Below are 23,833 nucleotides of genomic sequence, written 5' to 3'. Positions count from 1 at the left end.
TAAGAACTCTGATCAATGCTTTGATCATTCGTGATTCCAGAGTACTGTGGATGAAACATACTCTCTACCTTCTGGCATACAGGTGATAGATTCAGGGTGCAGTGTGATGCATAATTTTTTTGGACACAGTTAAAGAGGGAATTTATTTTGCTTAACTTTGCATAGTTGTTACAAGAAATTTTTCCCCCCAATATGGTAGGGGAAGGAAAGACAGAACATTGATTTCCATTAATTAAAAAAATTATAATAAGGATTACTTGTAACTCATTGGCATAAATTAACAAAGATTTATTACTCACCTCGTTACTAGGTTCTGGTATATTCAAAGCAGTTTTCCAGGACTTTAAGAGGATATGCATGTAAATAAGACACAGTTCTGCATTCAAGGAGCCTATAGTGTCAAAAGGGGATCAAATACACATTGAGTTGAGCATAAAGTAGGGAGGAAGAGAAATACCAACAGTGTGCTATAAGAGCTACAAAGATGGCATCATTTCTAGCTTTGAAGTTATGGAAGCCTCCCCGAAGAAGTGGTATTTGAGTAGGGCATTGCTAAGTGAGTATTTTACCAGATAGAAATGGGAAGGGATAGAGCAGTCCAGACAATCACATCATGATTGGAGGGATAAAATAGAAAAATCTGAGATGTGTTTGTAGAACAAGTATTCCAGTTTTGTCTAGAGCAGGGTATATGAAGCTGTATAACATGAAATAAGACTGGTTCCATATGGTGAAGGGTCTTGAATATGAGGCTAAAGAGTTGAGACATTTTTCTTTCTTTTTTTTTTTTTTTTTTGGCAGAGCAATGAAGGTTAAGTGACTTGCCCAGGGTCACACAGCTAGTTAAGTGTCAAGTGTCTGAGGCTGGATTTAAACTCAGGTCCTCCTGAATCCAGGGCCAGTGCTTTATCCATTGCACCACCTAGCTGCCCCTGAGACTTATTTTTTTAGGCAGTAACATGTCACTAATGTTTCATGAGCAGGGAAGTGACACGATGAGAGCTGTGCTTTGGGAAGATTAAGCTTGTGGTAGTGTGTAGGATGGAATGCAGATGGGAAGCAATGTTAGGAAGTTATTGTAATAAGACCAGGTGAAAGATAATGGGATCTTGTATTAGAATTGATAGTTTTGGTAAGGAAGATCAACCATATGATTATATGAGACCACCTGGAACAAGGAGAAAATGAGTGTTATCCAATAGAAGTTTTAAGGTTTGCAAGGGATACCTTGATCAGCTCATATTGGATCACCTTAATAATCACAGTGAAGGGGGGCAGCTAGGTGGCACAGTGGGTAAAGCACTAGCCCTGGATTCAAGAGGACTTGAGTTCAAATCTGACCTCAGCTACTTGACACTTACTAGCTGTGTGACCCTGGGCAAGTCACTTAACCCTCACTGGGCCCCTTCCCCCGCCAAAATAATAATCACAGTGAAGTAAAAGGTAACGTCTTCTGTTGAGTTTGAGATTTATGGATGAGGGTTGTATTGAGAACTTGAGGGGAACAGAAAAAGTTTGAAATGGTTACTGTGGGGAAAATGACAGGACTTCTTCAGCAGATATTGCCTCCTTCATAAAGTAATTCTTTACAGCAATATTATCACAGGTGTAGACTCCACCTTACCCTTCCCCCCAAAAAAGTAAGGGACCAAGTGAGTTTCAAAAGCATGAATTTATGTTTTTTTAAATTAGATTCTTATTTTTTTAATTATTGAAAAATCAACTTCTCTTCCTCCTATCTTTCCCTTTGAGGAATAAAAGAGAGAAAGAGAGACCCCCCCCCCACCCCGCAACCCCATTACAAAAAATGTGTAAGTCAAGCAAAATAAATTCCCTCCTGGATGAGATAAAAAAAATGTTTTTACTTTGAGACCACTAGTTCTCCATCATGAGGTGGGTCTCATGCTTTGTTGTGAATCCTCGGAAATCCTGGTTGGTTATTGCATTGATCAGATTTATAAAGTTTTTCATAATTGTCTTTTTAATAATGTTATTGAATAAATCGTTCTCCTAGTTCTGCTCACTTAACTCTGAAGGAGTTGATCCAAATCTTTCCAGATTTTATGTTTGAACCCGTCTCCTTCATTATTTCTTATTTAATATTATTTCTTGTCATTCCTTATTTGATAAGCATTGCCTCCTTTCAAACTCTTTGCCTCCACAAAAATAGCTACTATAATTATTTTTGTACATATAAGTCCTTCCTTTAATTTCTTTTGTATGTAGAACCTGCTGTTGGTATTTCTGGAGCAATCAATATTCATAGTTTAATAACTTTTTGGGCATAGCTTCAAAATATGATCTCAATGAACTGGGTTTCTCTAGCAGACAAGATGAGATTGGGAATGGAGAAGAGAAAAGATAATGAGAGGAATCTGGGATTATTTGCTTTTACATATAATTTTGAAAATAAAAGTCTAAAAAAATAAAAGATCATTATGATGGGCCAGGGAGAAATTCAAAGAAGCTAACAATGGAATTCAGATTTGGTAGGGAGATATGTAAAGCCAGGGGAGGGACTGGTAAAGTAATGAGGAGCTCTGGGATTGAAGGCTGAATGTAAAGTGTTTCAGTAGGAGAGACCTGATTATGATCAGAGATGTGGTATTTCAGAGCTTTTTGAAACTTTTGGCCTGTTTTAGTTAGATACTAATAAGCATCAAATAGTGAAAACCCATCTCTCTCCACCTCAAGCCTCCTAATCATTTCTGCCTTTAAAGTCCCCCTAATGTTCTAAGTTCAGAACATTTCTTTTCCCATGATAACAAATTACTACTGAGAACAGATAAGATCCTTTTCAATTACACTCCCTGTAGTTTGAGAATGAGGTTTCTAAAAATGTAGTCTTATTATATAATAACAAGATTCTTTCAAGCTTAAAAAAACATATGCCTCTAAAAAATGCACAGAAGAGGGACAGCTAGGTGGCTCAGTGGATAAAGCTCCAGGAGGACCCTAGTGAAAATCTGGCCTCAGACACTTGACACTTACTAGCTGTGTGACCCTGGGCAAGTCACTTAATTCTCATTGCCTCACCCCCAAAAAATGCACAGAAGAGAACTGAAGGAAGTTCAGAAGGAAGCACAGACAAAAAGGATAGCTTTGAAAATAGCATCTTGAATATATCATATACTTAAAAACAAAACACAACAAAACACAATCCTACCTAATAGAGACTCTTAGGTTCATGTATAATTCTCTTTTGCTGTCTGACTTTGTCTATGGAAACGTTCACTTTTTTTCCTTTTTTGTGGTAAGTTAAGAATTAAAAAAAAAATCCTTCATTTAAGCCTACCATAGAATTTGAATGCAAATATTTACTGTAAAAATATTTGCTTCTCTGTTGCTTTTTGTTGCTTTAGAGTCAGTGGTGGTTAGAAAAACTCCTTGTTTTCCAGTTGGCATTATATTCATTAATTTTTTTTTACCAAATCATTTATCATCATCATCATCATCACTTTTGATGATCAAAACACATTTATTGAACCTTTCCTAAAAGTTCCCTTTTTTATAAATGGTCCCTACATTGAGATTAAATTTGGTCCCTAAAATACCTGGGAGATAGGATGAGTAATCAGTAAAGCAGAGCAGAAAGAGTGCTGGAGTTGGCATCAGACCTGGGGTTAGATAATTGTTCTACAATTTTCAAGCCATATGACTTCAACTAATCAGTTCTGGGCATCATTTTCCTTATCTGTAAAATGAGGGAATTAGACTGGATGACTAATGAGCTATCTTCCAACTCTAAATCTATGATCCTAGGATCTCATGATTGAAGTTCCATTAACCTTTCCTATCTCTTTCTCTCTAGATATTTATTTCAGAACCAGGGAAGTTCATCCAAAAGGTGAAGGTGTGGATTAATGAATACTGGAACTTAATAGAAACTATTGCCATCAGCCTGTTCACGATTGGTTTTGGCCTTCGATGGGCTGATCCCCCTACACAAACAGCTGGAAGGTTAATTTACTGCATAGATATCATATTCTGGTACTCACGACTCTTAGATTTCCTTGCTGTGAATCAACATGCTGGTCCTTATTTAACCATGATTGGGAAGATGGTGAGTATTTCCTGGCCATAGCCAGTGATTTTTCTTTCTTTATGAAAAAAAATTTTTCAACTTAAAAAAGATTATTTTTTCTACTTTCCACCTCCCCCCAATTCTTAAATACCAAAAAGGGAAAGAAAAACAAAGCAAGACCCTTGAAACAACTATGAATAGTTAAGGAAAACAAATTCCAACACTGACCATGTCCAAAAATGCATGTCTTATTCTGTGTCTTGGAGTCAATACCTCCTTTCCAACTCACTCTCCTCACATCTCCAAACGTCCTAATAAATTTCTTTTAAAAACTATTCCAGATTTGGGGGTGTGTTCTCATGAATAATAATTTTATCAATGTAATGACCAACCATGATTCCAGAGGACCAGTGATAAAGGGTTGTTCACCTTCTGAAAGAGAAGTAGTTGCATTTGTTTTATTTATTCAAAATAACTTTCATCAACCTTCATCACTGATGTGACTCCCTATTCTATAAGCTCAGGAAGGTTTATGTTATACTGACTTTACTTTTTTTTTTTTTTTTTTGGTGAGGCAATTGGGGTTCAGTGACTTCCCCAGGGTCACACAGCTAGTAAGTGTCAAGTGTCTGAGGTCAGATTTGAACTCATGTCCTCCTGAATCCAGGGCTGGTACTTTATCCACTGTGCCACCTAGCTGCCCCTATATTGACTTTAAACAAGGGTGCCTGCACATGAACGACACAGTTAATTTGACCAAAATACAAGGAAGCCCAAAATACAAGCTTGGGAGGATACATTACAAATTCTGACTGTGGTAACCCAAAACAAGAATAATTTTGGTGGATCCAGGACCTGGGGAAACCCAAAATATCTTGTAGCCATCTCTTGCATTTCTAGAGAGTTACTAGGATCAGGTGACATTCTGGGTGTGGACAATCTCTAATCACATAAGGTTGGATTTAAACAGTATAATAATTTTTCCAAACAATATAAGAAGTTTTTTTTTCCTGTAAGTTCTTAAGTCTTTCAGAGTTGTTTGTGTTTCATTGTTGTCATATAAATTTTTTCCTGATTTTTCTTTCTTACTTCACTCTGTGTTACTTCATACACGTCTTCCTAGGTTTCTCTGAAGCCTTCCCTTTCAACCATTTCTTATATCACAATAGTACTCAACTTCTTTCTTATGCCATAATTTGTTGAGCCATTCTCAATTGATGGGTACCCTTTAGTTTCTGGTTCTTTGACTCCTTTAAAAAAATTGCGTCAAAAGTTTTGTACAGGTGGAGTTTTCCCCTCCTTTTATCCCTTTGGGGTATATAGGTCAAAGGTTATGTACAGTGTAGCATTGGACATTGTTCCAAATTGCTTTTCAAAATGGATGGACCAATTCACAGGTACATCAACATTTGTCATTTTCCTCTTTTATCAACTTTGCTTATCTGCTGGATATGAGCAGAACGATCTCCAGACTGCTTTAATTTGGATTCCTCTAATTCTTAGATATTCAGATTCTTTTAAAAAATATTGTTGTTAATATCTGGGATTTCTTCCTTTGAACACTACCTGTTCATGTCCTTCCACCCTTTATGGGGAATAGTCTGGTTTTTGAACAGGTTTCACATAATCCTATGATTAGCTTTTATATTCTTTGGGGAACATTTATGGAAAAGAAAGAGATTACCCCTCACCACATCACTGGTAATTAATACTTATTATTTCTTCCATTGCAGTGGAACACTGCAACAGAATACTGGACTTAGAATTAGGGAGAGACACATCTTCCTGAGTTAAAATCAAGCCTCAGACTCTTGCTAGATGTGTGACCCTGGGCAAGTCACTTAACCCTGTCTACCTCAGTTTCCTCATCTATAAAATGAGTTGCAGAAGGAAATAGCATGCCACTCTAGTATCTCTGCTAAGAAAATGCCAAATGGGGTCATGAAGACTTGGACATAACTGAAAAATGAATGAACAATGTTTGCTCTGTGGATACTATACACACATATTTAGCAAGAACATATTACTCTCTATGCTTATTTTTTATTTTTTATTTTTTATTTTTTTCGGGGCAATGAGGGTTAAGTGACTTGCCCAGGGTCACACAGCTAGTGTCAAGTGTGTGAGGTCAGATTTGAATTCAGGTCTTCCTGAATCCAGGGCCGGTGCTTTATCCACTGTGCCACCTAGCTGCCCCCTTTCTATATTTAACATGATAGTAATGTATAACATATCAAATTGCTTGTTGGCTCTGGGAGGGGGGAGGAAAGAAGGTTGGGAGAAAAATTTGGAACTCAAAGAAAATCTTTACATGTAATTGAGAAAAATTAAAAATAAAAATTTTTAAAATGAATATATCTCAAGCTGTGTGCCCTGTGATATTTGGACTAAGTAAAAGGGAAAGGGAATAAGCATTTATTAAATACCAAATTCTCTGTCAGGCACTGTGTTAAGAATGTTTTATAAATATTAATTCATTTGATCTTTGCAACAAGCCTTTGAGGTAGGTGCTATTATTACCCCATTTTACAGTTGAGGAAATTGAGGTAAACAGGGCAAGTCAATTGCTCAGGGTCACACAGCTAGAAAATGTAAGAGGTCACATTTGAACTCAGATCTTCCTGATGAGGCCTAGTGCTTTATCCATGGATAAAACTTCCACTAAGCTTCCACAAATAAACTTTGAGTTTGCATATAAACATGAAGACCATGTTCTTTTTAGTTCACCTCCATGATGTTTTCTATACTAAAGTAGCTATTTGTTTTTCTTTTCTCCTCCCTAGACTGTGTGTGAGAATCGAGTTTAATTTAGTTTAGTTTTCTTCATCTAATCTTATCTATTTGAGTGAACTCGGTTTCTTTCTGGAGAAAGCCAAAGTATACTCAGGCGCCCTTTTGAATCTGGTTCTTTCTGTGACAGTTGCTAGTCCTGGGGCGAGAAAGGGAGAAAGGTTTGGGTGATGATATTGTACTGAAATGGAGGAGAAAGTCATGAAAAGAAAAATGAATGAAACCGCTGAGACAAGCAGCTTTTTTCATAATTTTGTCTGGGATTAGACCGGTTTGAGCATGTTTGGTCTCGGTGAACTTGGGATTTATGTATAGGAACCAATTGAATGGAATAGATGTTATTTTTGGAAATTAAAATGAAAACTTGGCCAAACAAATTTACCTAATGCGAGTTCCTGATAATGATGCTGCTAAAAATGAAGCAGTGTAACTAATATTTTACTCAGCCTCTTTTGAATATTACTAATGAGATGTTAAACTCCAGTGGAAGGAGAAAATTGATTTCTGAATGAATTATGAACTCTAGGACCATTCCAACACCAGTTAAAATTTAGTTTTGTTCATGAGGTCGGAGTGATGAATTAAATTCCAGTAGAGAAAGGACGAACAAATTATTTACTCTCAAAAGGTTTTGTTTGACTGTGTACAACTTTGACCTAAGACACTCACAGAATAAAATAACACTAAAATAAAAACGATAGCTTTGTCTATATCCAGATGAAGGCCTTTAAAAAAAAAAACAAGTACAAAAGTTTGAGTCAGCCAATAATGCAGACAACAAATTTTTTTTCTTTTACTATGATTAGCTTTTATTAGTTTTCATTTTGTTTTCCATGTTTAAATGAATACCATAGCTGTGGCCCCAGGTCACACTTGGTTGTGTCCATGTTATGTTTTTCAGACAGCAAATATGTTCTACATTGTGATCATGATGGCCATAGTGATCTTAAGCTTTGGAGTGGCACGAAAAGCAATTCTTTCTCCTCATGAGCCCCCATCTTGGACACTGGCTCGTGATATTGTATTTCAGCCATACTGGATGATGTTCGGGGAGGTCTATGCTTCAGAGATAGATGGTAACTAGACATCTTTCTATTTTTGGAGGAATTAAAATTTGGTAGATGATTATAATGGGGGAATCTGCAAATTTATGATCTGAATTTTTGAGATTTGAGGCACATTCATGGTCACATATGTAGTTAACATGATAATGTGTTAATGCCAAAATGTGACTTATATTTTGTTTTAAAAATTTTCTTTGTTTGTAGTTTGTGCATCCAACAGCAACTGCCCTCCTGGTTCCTTCCTCACTCCATTCCTTCAAGCTGTCTATCTCTTTGTCCAGTATATCATCATGGTGAATCTACTGATTGCTTTCTTCAAGTAGGTGCCAGTTTTACCTAGTTAGCACAAACTAAAATGGTACTGGGAGGATTTCAATGAGCGAGAAGCTATTGCCTCTTGGTTACATTAGTTTCCTATATGTGTTGATGACTGAGGTTTTGGTATTGTGTTTTAAAATGGAGAATTCTTAATATAAATACAAAACTACTAGAAGGAGAAAAGACAAAAGGGAAGGAGAAGACAAGTAATGATCAAGGGGATAAAAAATGAAATGAGTGAGGGCTGGAATGAAGGGTGGAGAGAGTAACCACAAATTACAATAGGGAGAAGTGTTGGATACAGAGCCAAAATGGTCAAGTAAAGGCCAGGACTCACCTGAGTTCTCTCAAATTCCCCTCCAAACAACTTTAAAATGAAACCTCAAAAAATAAAATAAAATAAAACCTCAAGTTGAATTCTGGTGTGGAAGAATCAACAAATGGTCAGGGGGGAAACAATTTTCCAGTCCAAGATAACTTAGGAGTTTGGCAGGAAATGTCTGTCTTACTGGTGTGGTAGTCAGTCCTGGAGCACACTGCAGCACAGGCTTAGACAAGCCAGCAGTGGGCCTTGTGGGAGAACTTTGGGAGCTCTCAGACCACAGATGGTAAGGGGGTTGAAAAAATGGTTAGAAGATTTCAGGAGACCCTTTTCTGGTCAGCAGTTTTTCCAAGAAGATATTTCACATTGCCCTCTATTTTTTTATTCATTTGGATTTGCTTTATTGCGTCTTGGTTTCTCATAAAGTCACTAGCTTCCATTTGTTCAATCCTAATTCTTAGGCAATTATTTTCACCAGAGAGCTTTTGTTCCTCCTTTTCCATTTGGCCATGAGGGGGACCCTTTTCTGGCACTGGGTACAGGACCCTGTTGCATTGCCCATACAAATTTTTGGGTTGCAATCCCAGGTGAGGAGAAATCCACTAGTGGTTGTCACCCCTATGGAGCAGGGGCCCTGGTCACAGTTCCAGAGTGGAGAAGAGTGCTCATGGTCACTCACAGACTAGAACACAGGCCAGGATAACAGTGACCACACCTCTCATTAGATATATCACCCTGGAAGAACTGAAAACTTTCAGACCCCCATAACTAGCTCTGAAAAAAAAAAACCAGCACAAAAACCCTAAAGCTTGGGAAAGTGTCCTTTTCACCCTGGGAGCAGAGCCCAACTTTAACATAATGTTATAAGTTAAAAAGGGGCAGATAGATGGTGAAGTGGGTGGAGCACTGGGCTTGGAAGTCAGAAAGATCATCTTCCTGACTTTAACCTAGCCAGAGACTATTCATTCCAAATTTATGTGCATATTCTTTGTGTCCAATTCTTTGGTTTGATAAAAAGTACTGTTATATATTGTTATATATGGTGACTTCCTTTTCAATAACATCCTTGTGTCAAAAGATATGAATATATGTCACTTTTTTTTAACGTAATTCCAAATAGCTTTCTACCATGATTGTATTGATTGACAGCTAAACTAATAATAGACGGGTGTGTCCATCTTCCCACAATCCTCTAACATCAACTATTCCTGTCTTTTTTTTAATCTTCGCTTCTAAATTACTATTGATTAGAGAAATACAAATTAAAACAACTCTGAGGTGCCATCTCACACCTATCATGTTAGCTAATATGACAGAAAAAGAAAATGACAGATGTTGGAAAATTGGGACATTAATTCATTGTTGGTGGAATTGTGAACTGATCCAACCATTCTGGAGCTATGCCCTAAGGGCTACAAAACTGTCCATACCCTTTTACTCAGCAATACCACTGCTAGATGTGTATTCCCAAGAGATTTTTTTAAAAAGAAAAAGGACATATATGTTAAAAAATATTTATAGCAGCTCTTTTTGTGGTGGCAAAAATTGGAAATTGAAGGGATGCCCATCAATTGGGGATTGGCTGAACACGTTGTATATGATTGTGGTGGAATACTATTGTGCTACAGGAAATGATGAGCAGGATGGTTTTAGGAAAACTGGGAAGACTTATATGAATTAAGGAGAAGTGAAGTGAGCAGAACCAGAACAACTTTGTAACAACAATATTATAAGATGGTCAATTGTGAATGACTTAGCTGTTCTCAGCAATATAGTTATCCCATACAATTCCAAAGGACTTATGATGAAAAATGATACCAACCTCCAGAGAAAAAACTAATGAAGTGTGAATGCAAATTGTAGCACACTTAAAAATTTTTTTTCTTGTGGGTTTTTTTTTTTTGGTCAGTGTTTTCTTTCACAACATGACTAGTATCGAAATATGTTTTGTGCGACTGTACATGTATAATCTATATAAAATTGCTTACCTTCTTAAGGAGGTAGGAGAGAAGAGGGAGAATGTGGAACTCAAAGTTTAAAAAAAGAATGTTAAAAATTGTTATTACATGTAATTGGAAAAAATAAAATTTTGACTTAAAAAAGGAGTGTTGAATCACGGAAAGAGAAATTTGGAGTGATGAGGGCTAGCTAAGAGTTAAACTAGAAATAAGCAGAGGATGTGAGATCTTAAGTGAGGAATATAGAGTTGAGAAAAGGAGTTGGTAGGATACAAGAGAGAAATAGAATATATTGGTAAATGATGGCATGGAAGTAATTTGGTATATTATTTCCATAGATTAATGCTTCAAGAAATTGTTAGGGATAGGGAATGTAGAAAATCATAGATAAATAGGAACCTGTTACTTCTAAGTCAGTTATGAGTTTGTACCTTGGGACTTCCTCAAATATAGTGACCATTTTGGTGACTTTTGAGCAGAAACTGTCCTTTATTACAAAGGCTTTTCTTTTTCTTTTTTTCTGTGGGGCAATGAGGGTTAAGTGACTTGCCCAGCTAGTGTCGTGTCTGAGGCCGGATTTGAACTCAGGTCCTCCTGAATCCAGGACTGGTGCTTTATCCACTGCGCCACCTAGCCGCCACAATTTGTGTAACTTTTAGGGAGTACTCAGCTGACTAAAAACTTGTATGTGGGGGTTATGATTAATATCTTTAGATATTTGAAAGATGGTCATGTAAGAAGAGTCAGTACTCAAAGTGGATAGAGCACAGGGCCTGGAGTCAGGAAGACCCAAGTGCAAATCTGTCCTCAAATATTGGCTAGCTGTGTGACCCAGGGAAAGTCATTTAACTTCTAACTTCTATTTGCCTCAGTTTTCCCATCTATAAGATGGGGATAATAATAGCACCTACCTTCAAGGGCTTTTCTGAGGCTAAAATAAGATAATAATTGTAAAGCACATAGGACGGTGTTTGGCACAGTAAATACTATATAAATGTTAGCTCTTATTAATATAATTATCATTGGGGCAGCTAGATGGAGCAGTGGTAAAGCACCAGCCCTGGATTCAGTAGCACCTGAGTTCAAATCCAGCCTCAAGACACTTGAAACTTACTAGCTGTGTGACCCTGGGCAAGTCACTTAACCCTCATTGCCCTGCAAAAAAAAACCAAATAAAAAAATATAATTATCATTATTACCCTGTTGATTTGGAGGACAGAAGAAATTACTGGCAGTTACAGGAAGGTAGATTTAAGCTTAGTATGTGGAAGACAGATCTCCGGAAATAGAATGGGCTGCTCTATGAAGTACTGAGTCCTTCATCATGGACCAGAGGTTGTATCACAGATTGTGTCATGGATAGAGAAGATTTCTACATTGGGTAGAATTTTGGACTAGGTGGACTTCCAATCTGAAGATTCCATGATTCTGTTTATCGAGTGCCTTTACCATTCAACGAAACCATCATTCTTTAAGTACCGTATTTGTGTAAGGTACTGTGCTAAATTCTGGGGATTGTGAAGACAAGCAGGATACAGTGCCTAGAACTGTGCTAAAAATACAAGCCCAGAACTTTGTGAAGTTTGGTCCAGGCAGAAGTGTGAGACAGAAGGCTACAAAAGATAAATAAATGATACCTCCTGCCTTTGAAAAACTTAGACTTTTGTTGAATAGACAGGATTAGCATTCATGAAACAAATGATGGACAGTATAATAATTTATTATAATAAAATGCTAGGTGAGGCAGTTCAGACTTCAAGTCCTATTAAGTTAAGGAGTTAACTTAGCAAGCTCAAATGTTGTAAAATTTTAAGAGTCAGAAGGGACCTTAGAGGTCATCAAAATTGTAAACTCCCTGAGCCAGGGTCTAGGGCATTAGGCATAATAGGGGCTTAATGCATGTTTGTTGAATTGAATGCTAAATGAAGCTTCTAGTTCAACCATTTTCATTGTCTAGATGAGAAAACTGAAGCTCAAAGCCCTTTCCCCTTTCCCTTTCATATAAGAAGCTCTCTTAATCTGGCATAATTTCACTGAAAATTCTACTGTACCATTCATTACCTGTAAGAAATATATTTTCTCTTGGGCACATATCCTTAAATTAACTGCATTAAAATAATAAAATTATTAGTGATCATTAGAGTTTGGATTAATTCATTAATTCATGCAAGGGTTACTAGGTAAGCGGAGCTCCTATATCGAAGATTGCTAAATGATTAAGCAAATCTCTAGTGTACTCTCCTCTCCCCAATGAATTTCAATCAGCTGGGTTTTCCTTAAGTTAAATTGATGCATAGTAAAGACTAGAAAGTACTTTTTGTTCATGATATCAAAAGGTTAAAATATTTCCTCTCTGGCTGTAGTTTCTGTCATTTGCACATCTTCCATATTAATGTGCTCTGAGGGTTGACTGGTGGGAAGTAGAACATGTAAGGTCATTGGGCATTTGTTTCACTAGCATAATATTCTTTAGGATATAATGTTTTCCCATAAAGTTGGAAAACAGATAATTAGCTTGAATTATATCAGAATTGCCTCTCTTGCTTCCTTTCACAGCAATGTTTACCATCAGATGAAGGCTATTTCAAATAAACTGTGGAAATATAATCGCTATCGTTACATCATGACTTATCATGAGAAACCGTGGCTGCCTCCACCTTTCATTTTATTGAGCCATATATTTCTCCTATTCCGTTGCCTCTGCCATCACCGAGCCCCAAATGAACTGGACCAAGAAGAAGGTGATGTTGGATTAAGTAAGTATTGGCTTGCTTTCTGACTTGGAAAGAAAAATGAAAGGCAGTGAGATGAGTTACACATAGCTCATTGCAGATGAAATTTAGGTTTGTAGTAGGAGGATAATGGGTAGTTAAGTGGTGATTGGAAATTAGCAACACCTGAGCAGATACAGCAAATTATCTCACTATGAGGTGCAGGACCCATTGGTGATGGCTAAATGAAGAGGGATTCTTTGTAGGAGAATGAATGGGCAAGGTTCAATTAGACTTGGATAGAGAAATAATTTGTGATAAATGTTAAGTCTATATTTGTGGACAAAGTACTACAAATGTGTCCATGAACACAGATTTTAATGTAGCAGCAGCAGTAGAAAAAAGAGGAGGAAGAATAGAAAAAGGAGGATTAGAAGATGAAGATTCCCGCAGAAACCTCAAAGCTCAACATCCAGGACACAGAGAGTAATGTCCATGACTTGCCTTCACTTTCTTAAAAAGGAGGAGGCTTTGAACTGGCAGAAGTGAAATGAAAATTTAAGGTAGAGGGGGCAGCTAGGTGGTGCAGTGGATAAAGCACTGGCCTTGGATTCAGGAGGACCTGAGTTCAAATCCAGCCTCAGACACTTGACGCTTAACTAGCTGTGTGACTTAACCCTCATTGCTCTGCAAAAAAACCCCAAAACCCATAGACTGAGAACTCCTTAAGACTATTCAATAAACTGCAGTGGCTCCCTAAAAAAAAAAATGTAAAGTAGAAATGTGGGAAATCGGGGCAGCTAGGTGGCACAGTGGATAGAGCACAGGCCCTGGATGCAGCAATACCTGAGTTCAAATCCGGCCTCAGACACTTGGCACTTACTAGCTGTGTGACCCTGGGCAAGTCACTTAACCCCAATTGCCTTACCAAAAAAAAAAAAAAAAAAGAAATGTGGGAAATGGATAAGCTACCCTTTGTTGAGGTTTTGATAAGTAGAGAATCTTATCGTTGGGCAAGGGTAGTATGGTGCAATGGTTAGAGAGAGCCAGTGAGTCTGGGATGGTCCTCAAAAGAGCTTTTCTGTTTCAGGATATATATGTGGGGGACTTTCTGGCTGAGAACCAGAAGATACATTCCTGCTCATCCCAGGAATACAGATTACTAGTTGTAATTGTCACAAAGCTTTCATGGACCCAAGTACAGGAGATGTTTACTGACTATATCCTGTGTCAAAGAATCCTAACTCAGTTATTTCTAGTTGGGTATCCTTAGTAGCCTTTGAGGAGAATGAGGAACCAAGGTATAGCCTCCAAAGTGAATTTCCAGTATTTAGCTGTTGTCTCACAGTACGTTTAGCTATTTCCCAATTGTTGCAGTGGACAGAGGGCTGGGCCTGGAGTTAGAAAGGCTCATTTTCCTGAGTTCAAATCTGGCTTCAGACACTTACTAACTGTGTGACCCTGGGCCTTGTAGGCTTCCTTGTTTTCTCTAAGACACTTTTCACTTGCTACCTTCTACATGAAGACTCTTCTGCTCAACACCTCTACCCCATTTACCTTGAATTTATTTCATATATGTTTTTCCTTGGATAGAATGCAAGCTCCTTCAAGATTGAAGACTTTCATTTTTGTCCTTTTATTCCCAAGGCTTAATGCAGTACCTGTCACTATAATAGGTGCTTAATCAATGCTTGCTGACTGCTTGGTTCCTGAAATCGCTTTCCCCTGAAATATATTGTTAGAAATTCCCCTTCCCCCCAAAACAAAAGAACACAGAACCAAGAACCTTTCCACCACTATGCCTGCTGTTTCTTCAAGGCTAACCCATAGATAAATGACATTTTTGGTGGCATCAAGTTTAACACTACTTTTTTCTTTTCTTTTCTTTTTTTTTTAAGTGAGGCAATTGGGGTTAAGTGACTTGCCCAGGGTCACACAGCTAGTAAGTGTTAAGTGTCTGAGGCCGGATTTGAACTCAGGTACTCCTGACTCCAGGGCCTGTGCTTTATCCACTGTACTACCTAGCTGCCCCCCCCCCCCCATTGACTCTTATTATCAGAGGTCAGATACCCTCTGAAATCTCATCTTAGCTAACATGTTGTTCAGGAATATCTAACTCTTTGTGACCCCATTTGAGGTTTTCTTGGCAAAGATACTGGAGTGGTTTGCCATTTCCTTCTCCAGTTCATTTTTTAGATGAGGAAACTGAGGCAAACAGGGTGAAGTGACCTGCCCAGGGTCACATAGCTAGTTAGTGTCTTAGGTCAAAGTTGAACTCCTGACACCAGGCCTGGTTCTCTATACACTGTGTCACCTAGCAACCCATGCTAAAATATTCTTAATGCTGTCAACCTATAATTTACAATTCTGATAGAACAAGTGCTTTGAATTTAAATAGGTGGCTTGGCTTTGTAAAGCAACATGGACCTTATCCTGTAACTTCTTATTTAAAGGGGACAGAGCTAGGATCCTTGGTTCCTGGTAGGTGAGATTTGTTCCCATCCACTCATCACCACCAAATTTCTGGCTATATGTACTTGTGTTTGCCTGCACAGTTTCCCTTGTACATTCTGCGTGTTGAGTTTAGCTTCTGACGGCTGTGTGTTACTAGTGTTAAATACAGGACTATAGTGCCACCATGTGGACATTAACCAGAAAACATGCTGTGTCTTTCTAGGCTACTGATGTTGGAGGTCCCCAAGAACTTAGTTATGACACAGAGTTCTTTCTGATTTGGCTGGTATTTCTTAACACAAACAGAAATGATGGAGGATTTTCCTCCTTTAAAATGTCTCATAATTAATCCTGTAAATTCTTACTATGGATGAGTAGAATTTTTATCCTGATTTGTAAAAAACCTCCTGTTTCTCACCTTTCCCTCCCTCCTCTTCCTCCCTCCCTCTCTTCGATCCTCCTTTCCTCTCTTCTTCCCTTCCATCCTCCCTCCTTTCCTTCCTTCCTTCCTTTTCTCCCTCCCTCCTCTTTTCTTTCTTTCTGGAATATTTGACAATCCAGAATCATTCTCCTTGTCTTTTATTATATAATTTTCAGTTTTAAAAAATATTCTGACATATGAATGTATCGAAGAGAAATGTCTGATCTCTGTTACTCCATTGTGCTTCACTTCATTTGTTTGTAGAGCAAAGCAGAAAGCATAGCTTGATGGATATGGTTCATTTTCTCACCATCCCAGGAAAGAAGTGTCAAAGAAAAAAAAAACCTTTTAGTTACATGACATTGTTTATCTCCTTTCTCAGAAGAAATAATTCCCCCAATACAATCTCAGTTTTTGTCAAAGATGGAGAAAGACCCTGTCTACATGATTGGTGTTGTATATTATCTCATTTCCTCAGAACTCTACCTAAGTGATGAGGAACTCAAAAAACTCCATAGTTTTGAGGAACAGTGTGTGAAAGAATACTTCCATGAGAAGACAGAGAGCTTGAATTCCAGTTGTGGGGAGAGAATACGAGTGACCTCTGAAAGGTAGGGTTTAAATTTTTTTTCTCTTTTGCTTGAAACTTAACTGACATCAAAACCTCATGATAGATTGTAGGGGGACCGAGATAATAGACTGGTTGTAAAAGGTTCATCAGACAGCTAAATTTTTTGGGGGTGGGGTGGGGCAATGAGGGTTAAGTGACTTGCCCAGGGTCACACAGCTAGTAAGTGTCAAGTGTCTGAGACTGGATTTCAACTCAGGTCCTCCTGAATCCAGGGCCAGTGCTTTATCTACTGTGCCACCTAGTTGCCCCATGACTCCTAATATTTTTAAGCTTCCCGTGATGCTGTTTTCAGAGCTAGTTCTGGGAGTCTACAAATTATTTTTATTTAATTATTATTATTTTTTTTTAGTGAATCAATTGGGGTCAAGTGACTTGCCCAGGGTCACACAGCTAGTACGTGTTAAGTGTCTGAGGCCGGATTTGAACTCACGTCCTCCTGACTCCAGGGCCGGTGCTCTTTCCACTGTGCCACCTAGCTGCCCTGAGTCTACAAATTATTGATGCTTCCAAAGTGGTGTGACTTGGGGGAGGTGTGGTCACTGCTCTCCTGGTCTGGGCTGTGATCTTTATCCAGGAAGGGCCTTTGCTCCCCTGTAGTTAGTTGTAAGCTCTGCTAGTCCTCTCTACCTTGAAACTGCAACCAGAGCCCCTGCTCCCTTGTGACCATCCAAAAGTGCTCTCCATCCTGGAAATACAATCTAGAACTGTATATGTTCAATAGAGTTGACAGACAATCCTGTATCCAGTACTACTAACAAAGGGTCCCCTATAGTCTCTTTCTGACCAGTTGTCAAATCCCCTTACCATCTCTGAGTGGACAGCTCTTGCTGTTGCTGTTGCTGCTCCTGCTACTGCATCCTCCTTAAAGGCCCACTGCTAATGTTGCCTCAGTGTGGACTCTGGACTGACCTCATCTTGATGTCAGTTTATACATGTCTTCTTAGGTTTTTCTCAAACCATCCACCTCATCATTTCTTATCACATTGTAGTATTCTATCATAATTGTATACCACAACTTGTTCAGCCATTCCTCCATTGATGGGCATCTCCTCAATTTCCAATTCTTTGCCACCACAAAAAAAGCCGCTGTACATATTTTTGTACATATGGGTGCTTTTCCTTTTCCTTTGATGTCTTTGTGTATATGCTTAGAGTTTAGCATCATACCTGGCACATTGGTTGGTACTTATATGCTGCCTGGCTTGACCTTGACAACTTCTTCCTCCTTGTTAGTGAGAATTAGATCAGAATAGGATTTCCCCTTTTTTGTTCTTCCCTCACCTTTTGCAGGATGGAATTATCAATAAAGGAAGTCAAGAAGTTATTGGTTACCTCTGCTTTTCTTTTTTTGTGGGTGGGGAGAGACAGACACTGAGGCACACAGAGAGAGACAGAAATGGAGACAGAGACAGACAGAAACAAAGACAGAGACAGAAAAAGCCAGACTGAGAGAGACAGAGACAGACAGATAGAAAGACATGGAGACGGGGCAGCTAGATGGTGCAGTGGATAAAGCACCAGCCCTGGATTCAGGAGTACCTGAGTTCAAATCTGGCCTCAGACACTTGACACTTACTAGCTGTGTGACCTTGGGCAAGTCACTTAACCCTCATTGGCCCACAAAAAAAAAAAGAAAGACACAGAGACAGAGAGAATGAGAGATAGAGACAGTTAAACAGAAAGACAGGAAGACAGAAACAGAAAAACAAGGAAACAGAAATGGAGAGACAGAAACACAGAGACAGAAAAAGACAGAGACAGATATATACGTATACATATATACACACACACACACATATATACATGAGAGGACACACAATACATATATGTGTATGCATATATGTAAATATAGGCTCAGTACGTGTACACACATGTGTATATACATGTATGTATATGCATACATGTAGTGTACACATATATACACATGTAGTATGCACATATAATATGTGTGTATATACACACATACACAAGTGTATATATGTATACACACATATGAGAGGAGGAAGAGAGAGAGCGAACTCTAGCAGATGTCTGGATAATTTAAATCCCCCTCCACTACTATATCATACCTGCAATGCCAGCTTGTGATCTCTTTCCCAAATTCTTAATATATTTCCTCCTCCTGTTAAGGTGGTATGTAGCATATAGAGCAATACTTTGCTTAGTACTGGTGATGGGCCCACAGTGTCAGGCATTTGCTGAGGGTAGCACATTTTTACCCAATGCTTAAAAAACACAACAAAACATTGATTTGCTCACATAAATACCTGGACCTAATTCATAACAAAATCTTATAACTGATCATTGGTCAATTCGTTCAATCGGGCATCCACTCTTTATATTTATCTTAGTGTAAAGCCTTGTTTGTGTCAGGTGATGGGGTGGGGTGAAAAGATAGTTTAGACCTGAGGTCCTAAATTCAAATCCATTCTCTGAAGTTTAGTAGCAGAGTGCCCTTGGGTAGGTCACTTGACCTCCCTTGGCCTCAGTTTCTTCATCTGTAGATTGAGGTACTTGGATTAATTAGCTTCTGACATCTCTTCCAGCTCTTGCTCTATGATACTGTGATATAGTTCTTATGTTTAAATAGTTCACGACCTAGGTTTTTTTTGCAAAGTGTATATGTGCCCATATGTGTGTCATATATGTTCATGAACTGCTTCCCAAACCCTGACAAATTTTGCTGGAATATGTCTTTGGTCACCTATGGTCTTTAATGTTCAAAGGCAAAAAAGAAAGAAAGAAAGAAAATAAAATATGGCCCTGTGTAAAATTTTTAAATAGTATATTCAGAACATGACCATACCTATCCTTTGTAGATTGGTCCAGGTGAGTGACAATGAAGTAGTTACAGTAGTTCTGAAAGTGTATTTATTTTAAGTATATGTATTTATATGATTAACTTTGTTGTTGAATATGTTTCATGGACTAAATTTTATTAAAAAATAATTACCAGTGGATAGAGCACCGGCCCTGGAGTCAGGAGTACCTGAGTTCAAATCCGGCCTCAGACACTTAACACTTAACTAGCTGTGTGACCCTGGGCAAGTCACTTAACCCCAATTGCCTCACTAAAAAAAAAAAAAAAAAAAAAAAAAATTACATGATAAATATAGCTTTAGAAATAATTTTTAGTGTTATCAAGCCCCACAAAAATTCCATTTTTCAAGCATAATTTAGATAGACTAAAGTCAAGTGCTTCCTTCTTACCTTTCCTTTTCCTATCCCTCTCTCTGACTTCTTCTTACCTACTTTAATACTTCAAAAACTCTGTAATTTCACTGGAGTTGGGACTACTACCTCTGTAGATTGAGGTGGTAAGACCGCTACATCTTAATAGATGAAGATCATAATATATATAATAGATGAACTTCTTTCAACAATTCAGGCTTAGACTTTGGATTGATGGTCACACAGTCTGCTATTAGGCCCATATTTTAAACCTTTCCATCTTAGATAGGGCTTGACAAAAATGTGCTTTGCTAGAATAGATTTCTAGAACCTAGGATTTTCTTTATGCTCCATGGAAATATTAGAGTAGGATTTTATTGAAGGGCTACTTTACTTAATGTTGTTGTTCTGACATTTCAGTTGTGTCCAACTCTTTGTGACACCATGGGGGTTTTCTTGGCAAAGATACTGGAAGAGTTTAACATTTCTTTCCTCCATTTTACAAATGAGGAAACTGAGGCAAACAGAGTTAAGTGACTTGCTCAGGGTCACGTAAGTGTCTGAAGCTAGATTTGAACTCATGAAGATGAGTCTTCCTGATCCCAAGCTCAGTGCTCTATCCACTGCACCACCTAACTCTCCACTTCCCTCATTTGTTTAATACTTATTTACTTCCTACATTGCTCTGGATCTTATTCTTATTGTTGTTCAGTTGTTTCAGTTGTGGCCAACTCTCTGTGATCCCATTTTTGGGTTTTCTTGGCATAGATACTGGAGTGGTTTGCCATTTCCTTCTCCAGCTCATTTTATAGGTGAGGAGGTGAGGCAAACAGGGTTTAGTGATTTGCCCAGGGTCACATAGCTAGTAAGTGTTTTGAGGCTGGATTTGAACTCATGATGATGTCTTCCTAATTCTAAGTCCAGTGCTTTATCTACTGCACCACCTAGTTGCCCTTACTGTATACTTATATATTCTATATATATACACATATACATATACACACATATACTTGATAAGGTATTTTTTCATCTAAATTTGGAAATCAAAAGCATTTGGCTATTCTACATATACATATTTCTATGAAAAGGCAACTAGGTGGCACAGTGGATAAAGCACTAGCTCTGAGGTCAGGAGGAACTGAGTTCAAATGTTACCTCAGACACTAACTAGCTGTGTGACCCTGGGCAAACCACTTAACCTCAACTGCCTTAAACATCTGGGGTCATCTCCAGTTGTCTTGATGTATATCTTGCCACTGGATCCAGATGGCTTTGGAGGAGAGTGAGGTTGGTGACCTTGCACAGCCCTCCCTCACTTAAATCCAATTCAGTGCAAGTCATGACATTACCTGATGTCATGGTCCTCTTAGAAAAGGAAGGACAAACAACAACAACAACATTTCCATGAAAATAAAGAAAAAAGGTGGTGATGGGGAAAAAAACAAGAGTATTGTTAGTGTCCATTTTATAAAGTTCACTTAATGGTTTTTTTAAATAAAGTTTATGTAAAATTCATATAAATGGGCAGTTTGGAAACCAGAACACATTTCTCCACTGAAATAATATTAGAAATGGCATTTTTTGATCCCAGACTAGCTATAATTCATCTGAAATGTTCACATACAAGGAACAAAAATCAGGAAAAACAATACTTTACAAAAATCAGTAATGATTACAGAAACCCAGCGAAATTATATACAAGGCCTTGCATTCATTTTGACTGTTAGTACTTCAGGAAAGTGAGGCTTAATTACAGGCAGAAGAGGAGTTAAAGGGAGACTTATGGAACTAGTAAAAGGGATTTTGAGGTCACCTTCAAGAGCTTTAAAGGTTTCTGGCCTTGATAACCTTTTATAATGTCTAATTTTCCTTCAATGATATGATTTCTCTTTTCCTTGGTACTGGTGCACTGCCAGCACTAGCTACTTCTCCCCCCCCCCCCAATTAGAATAACATAATATTTTATTTAGGTGCTAGGGAAAGGAAATCAAGAGAGAAGTCCTTTGACTTCTTCTCATGGGGAGAAAGCATGACCCAGAGGCATGGCTTTCTGACATACCTATCTCCTCTAGCAGAAGATAGGCAGATACTTTAATAGAGGACCAATGGTGGTCTGACTATGGAATGTTCCTTTATTGGGTGGTAGGTTGGAAGCAGTCTGGTGAGGGGTGGTTGTTCTGTCCCCTTGGGTCACTTTGGCAGCAAGTACCCCTAATAGGGTTATCTCCTCAAGGGATGGGGGAGACTGGAATGAAGGGTGGTGGTCCTGGAGTTATCTCAGTCCAGATCAGGTGCCGCTTCTCTCTTTAGGTGGGTCTGTCCTTTGGTTTAGTTTCTCAAGGAGAAGTTTCCTTGATTTCCCCCAGAAAACTTCTGAGGTACCCCAGGTCCATAACATTCCCCACTACTCTATATATAAGGAAAAGGGACAAAGGTCCTTCTTCTATAACTGCTTCAAGCTGAGCATGGTTGTAGAGCTGTTCCTAGATCACTGGGTGCTGAATAGAAGTTTTAATGGGCCTGGTCCAGGGGGTGAAGAGGCATCTAAGCAGGAGTAGTTGCTGCCATGAGGTTGAAGCCTTGAGCCTGGATGGAAGAGACTTTAACAGTAATTTAAAAGAAGTCAGGGCAAAAAATCAAAAAGAACTTAAGGTGACAGGAGTGCATGTCAAATAAGGTGTACTTAAAGTATTTTTGATTCAGTTTTAAAATGCAGAACCAATAGCAGATGACAAAGTCTGATTCTTATATTAGAATATTTTATCTGCATCTCACTATCATCCAGATAGAAAAGAAATTGCTTTTCTATAGTTGATATAATTGTTCACCAATTTATACATCATAAGAAAATTTATGTGCTTTACTTCATACAAAAAACTTTCTGCCCATACCTCAGAAACTTATCAGATAAGGAGGCAAATTAAAGAGTAGCCGATTTTTTTATTTTCTTCAGTGGAGGCCAGCAAGCCTTAATGCAAGACAGGAAGTGGCCTGCTTTACCAGAGTTAAGTAATCAAACCAAAGCCAAAAAGCTGTTCTTAATTCAGTGCAGTTTAATTGTTAGGGACTTTAAAAAATATTTTTCTTTGCAACTTTTACATGTTACAAGTAATTCCTGATTTTAAGCTGTTTTACTACAAAAGATTTTAAGAGTAGCAGTATCAACAACTGTGAGATAGCTACAGGTTATTTCTTCTGGTCTATGCAGTGAACTAAGAGCCCATAGACCAGGAATTTCTCACTGAGCTGTAGTCCCATGCTTGCTTTTTCTTGACATCCCACCCCAATAAGGGACAAGGTAAAGAGGGTAAAAGCAGGAAGGGATGATGGAATTTGTGATCCTCATGCATACACATTAAAGGCAGTGTTAGCCTACATTTAAAGGTTCTTCCCCTCTCCCCACCACCTGATGGCTTTGATAGAATAGTGGGGCCTGAATGACAGAATAAGACAGAGGTTGCTCCTGTGTCTATTAAGGAATCAATAGACTTTACCTCCTACCTAGAAACCTAGAAACCTGGAGCATGACCCTGGATATGGCCATAGAGATGCCAGTAAAAGGGGACTGGCCGGTCCCTGGCCCCCTGAATTCTGAGTCCACAGGGGACCGGACTGCAGGGAGCTAGGTTTTCACTCGGTCAACCTCTTGGGGGCTGTATTGGTGACAAAGAGTTAGGGGAAGTAGCTTCATCTTTGAGGAGCGTCCCCCACTCCAGTGTCCCAGTTTATCACAGCTGCCAGGATCTTGGCCACTGGAAATCTGCTGATAGCAGACTTTATGGCCGATGCTATTAATGAGGCTTGCTCTATATAGTGGGCACGATCCTTCTTTTCTCTTTCTTTGGCTACCTCAAGATCCCTAGTATAAAAAATCTTAAAAGCAATATCAAGGAGTTGTGAGGGCGAGATTTGGTTATCCCAGTCTAATTTCTAATTTCCTAATGTCAGGAGCAGATTGGGTAATAAAAT

The 23,833-nt window shown here is 38.4% G+C and overlaps 1 protein-coding gene across 1 annotated transcript in view; it reads left to right on the top strand.

Moving 5' to 3' along the window:
* The window catches only part of TRPM6 (transient receptor potential cation channel subfamily M member 6), a 253,994-nt gene that overhangs the window by 170,027 nt on the left and 60,134 nt on the right, over positions 1–23,833 (top strand). Inside the window, exons 21-25 of the mRNA XM_043976597.1 lie at positions 3,812–4,063; positions 7,716–7,890; positions 8,083–8,197; positions 13,033–13,232; positions 16,541–16,673. Coding sequence (XP_043832532.1) covers positions 3,812–4,063; positions 7,716–7,890; positions 8,083–8,197; positions 13,033–13,232; positions 16,541–16,673 — 875 coding nt within the window. The remainder of the gene's footprint in view (positions 1–3,811; positions 4,064–7,715; positions 7,891–8,082; positions 8,198–13,032; positions 13,233–16,540; positions 16,674–23,833) is intronic.

The sequence above is a fragment of the Dromiciops gliroides genome, chromosome 1, assembly GCF_019393635.1.
Source record: "Dromiciops gliroides isolate mDroGli1 chromosome 1, mDroGli1.pri, whole genome shotgun sequence".
Lineage (NCBI taxonomy): Eukaryota > Metazoa > Chordata > Mammalia > Microbiotheria > Microbiotheriidae > Dromiciops > Dromiciops gliroides.
Note: the sequence above shows the minus strand (reverse complement) of the source record. Positions and strands in the feature narration are given on the sequence as shown.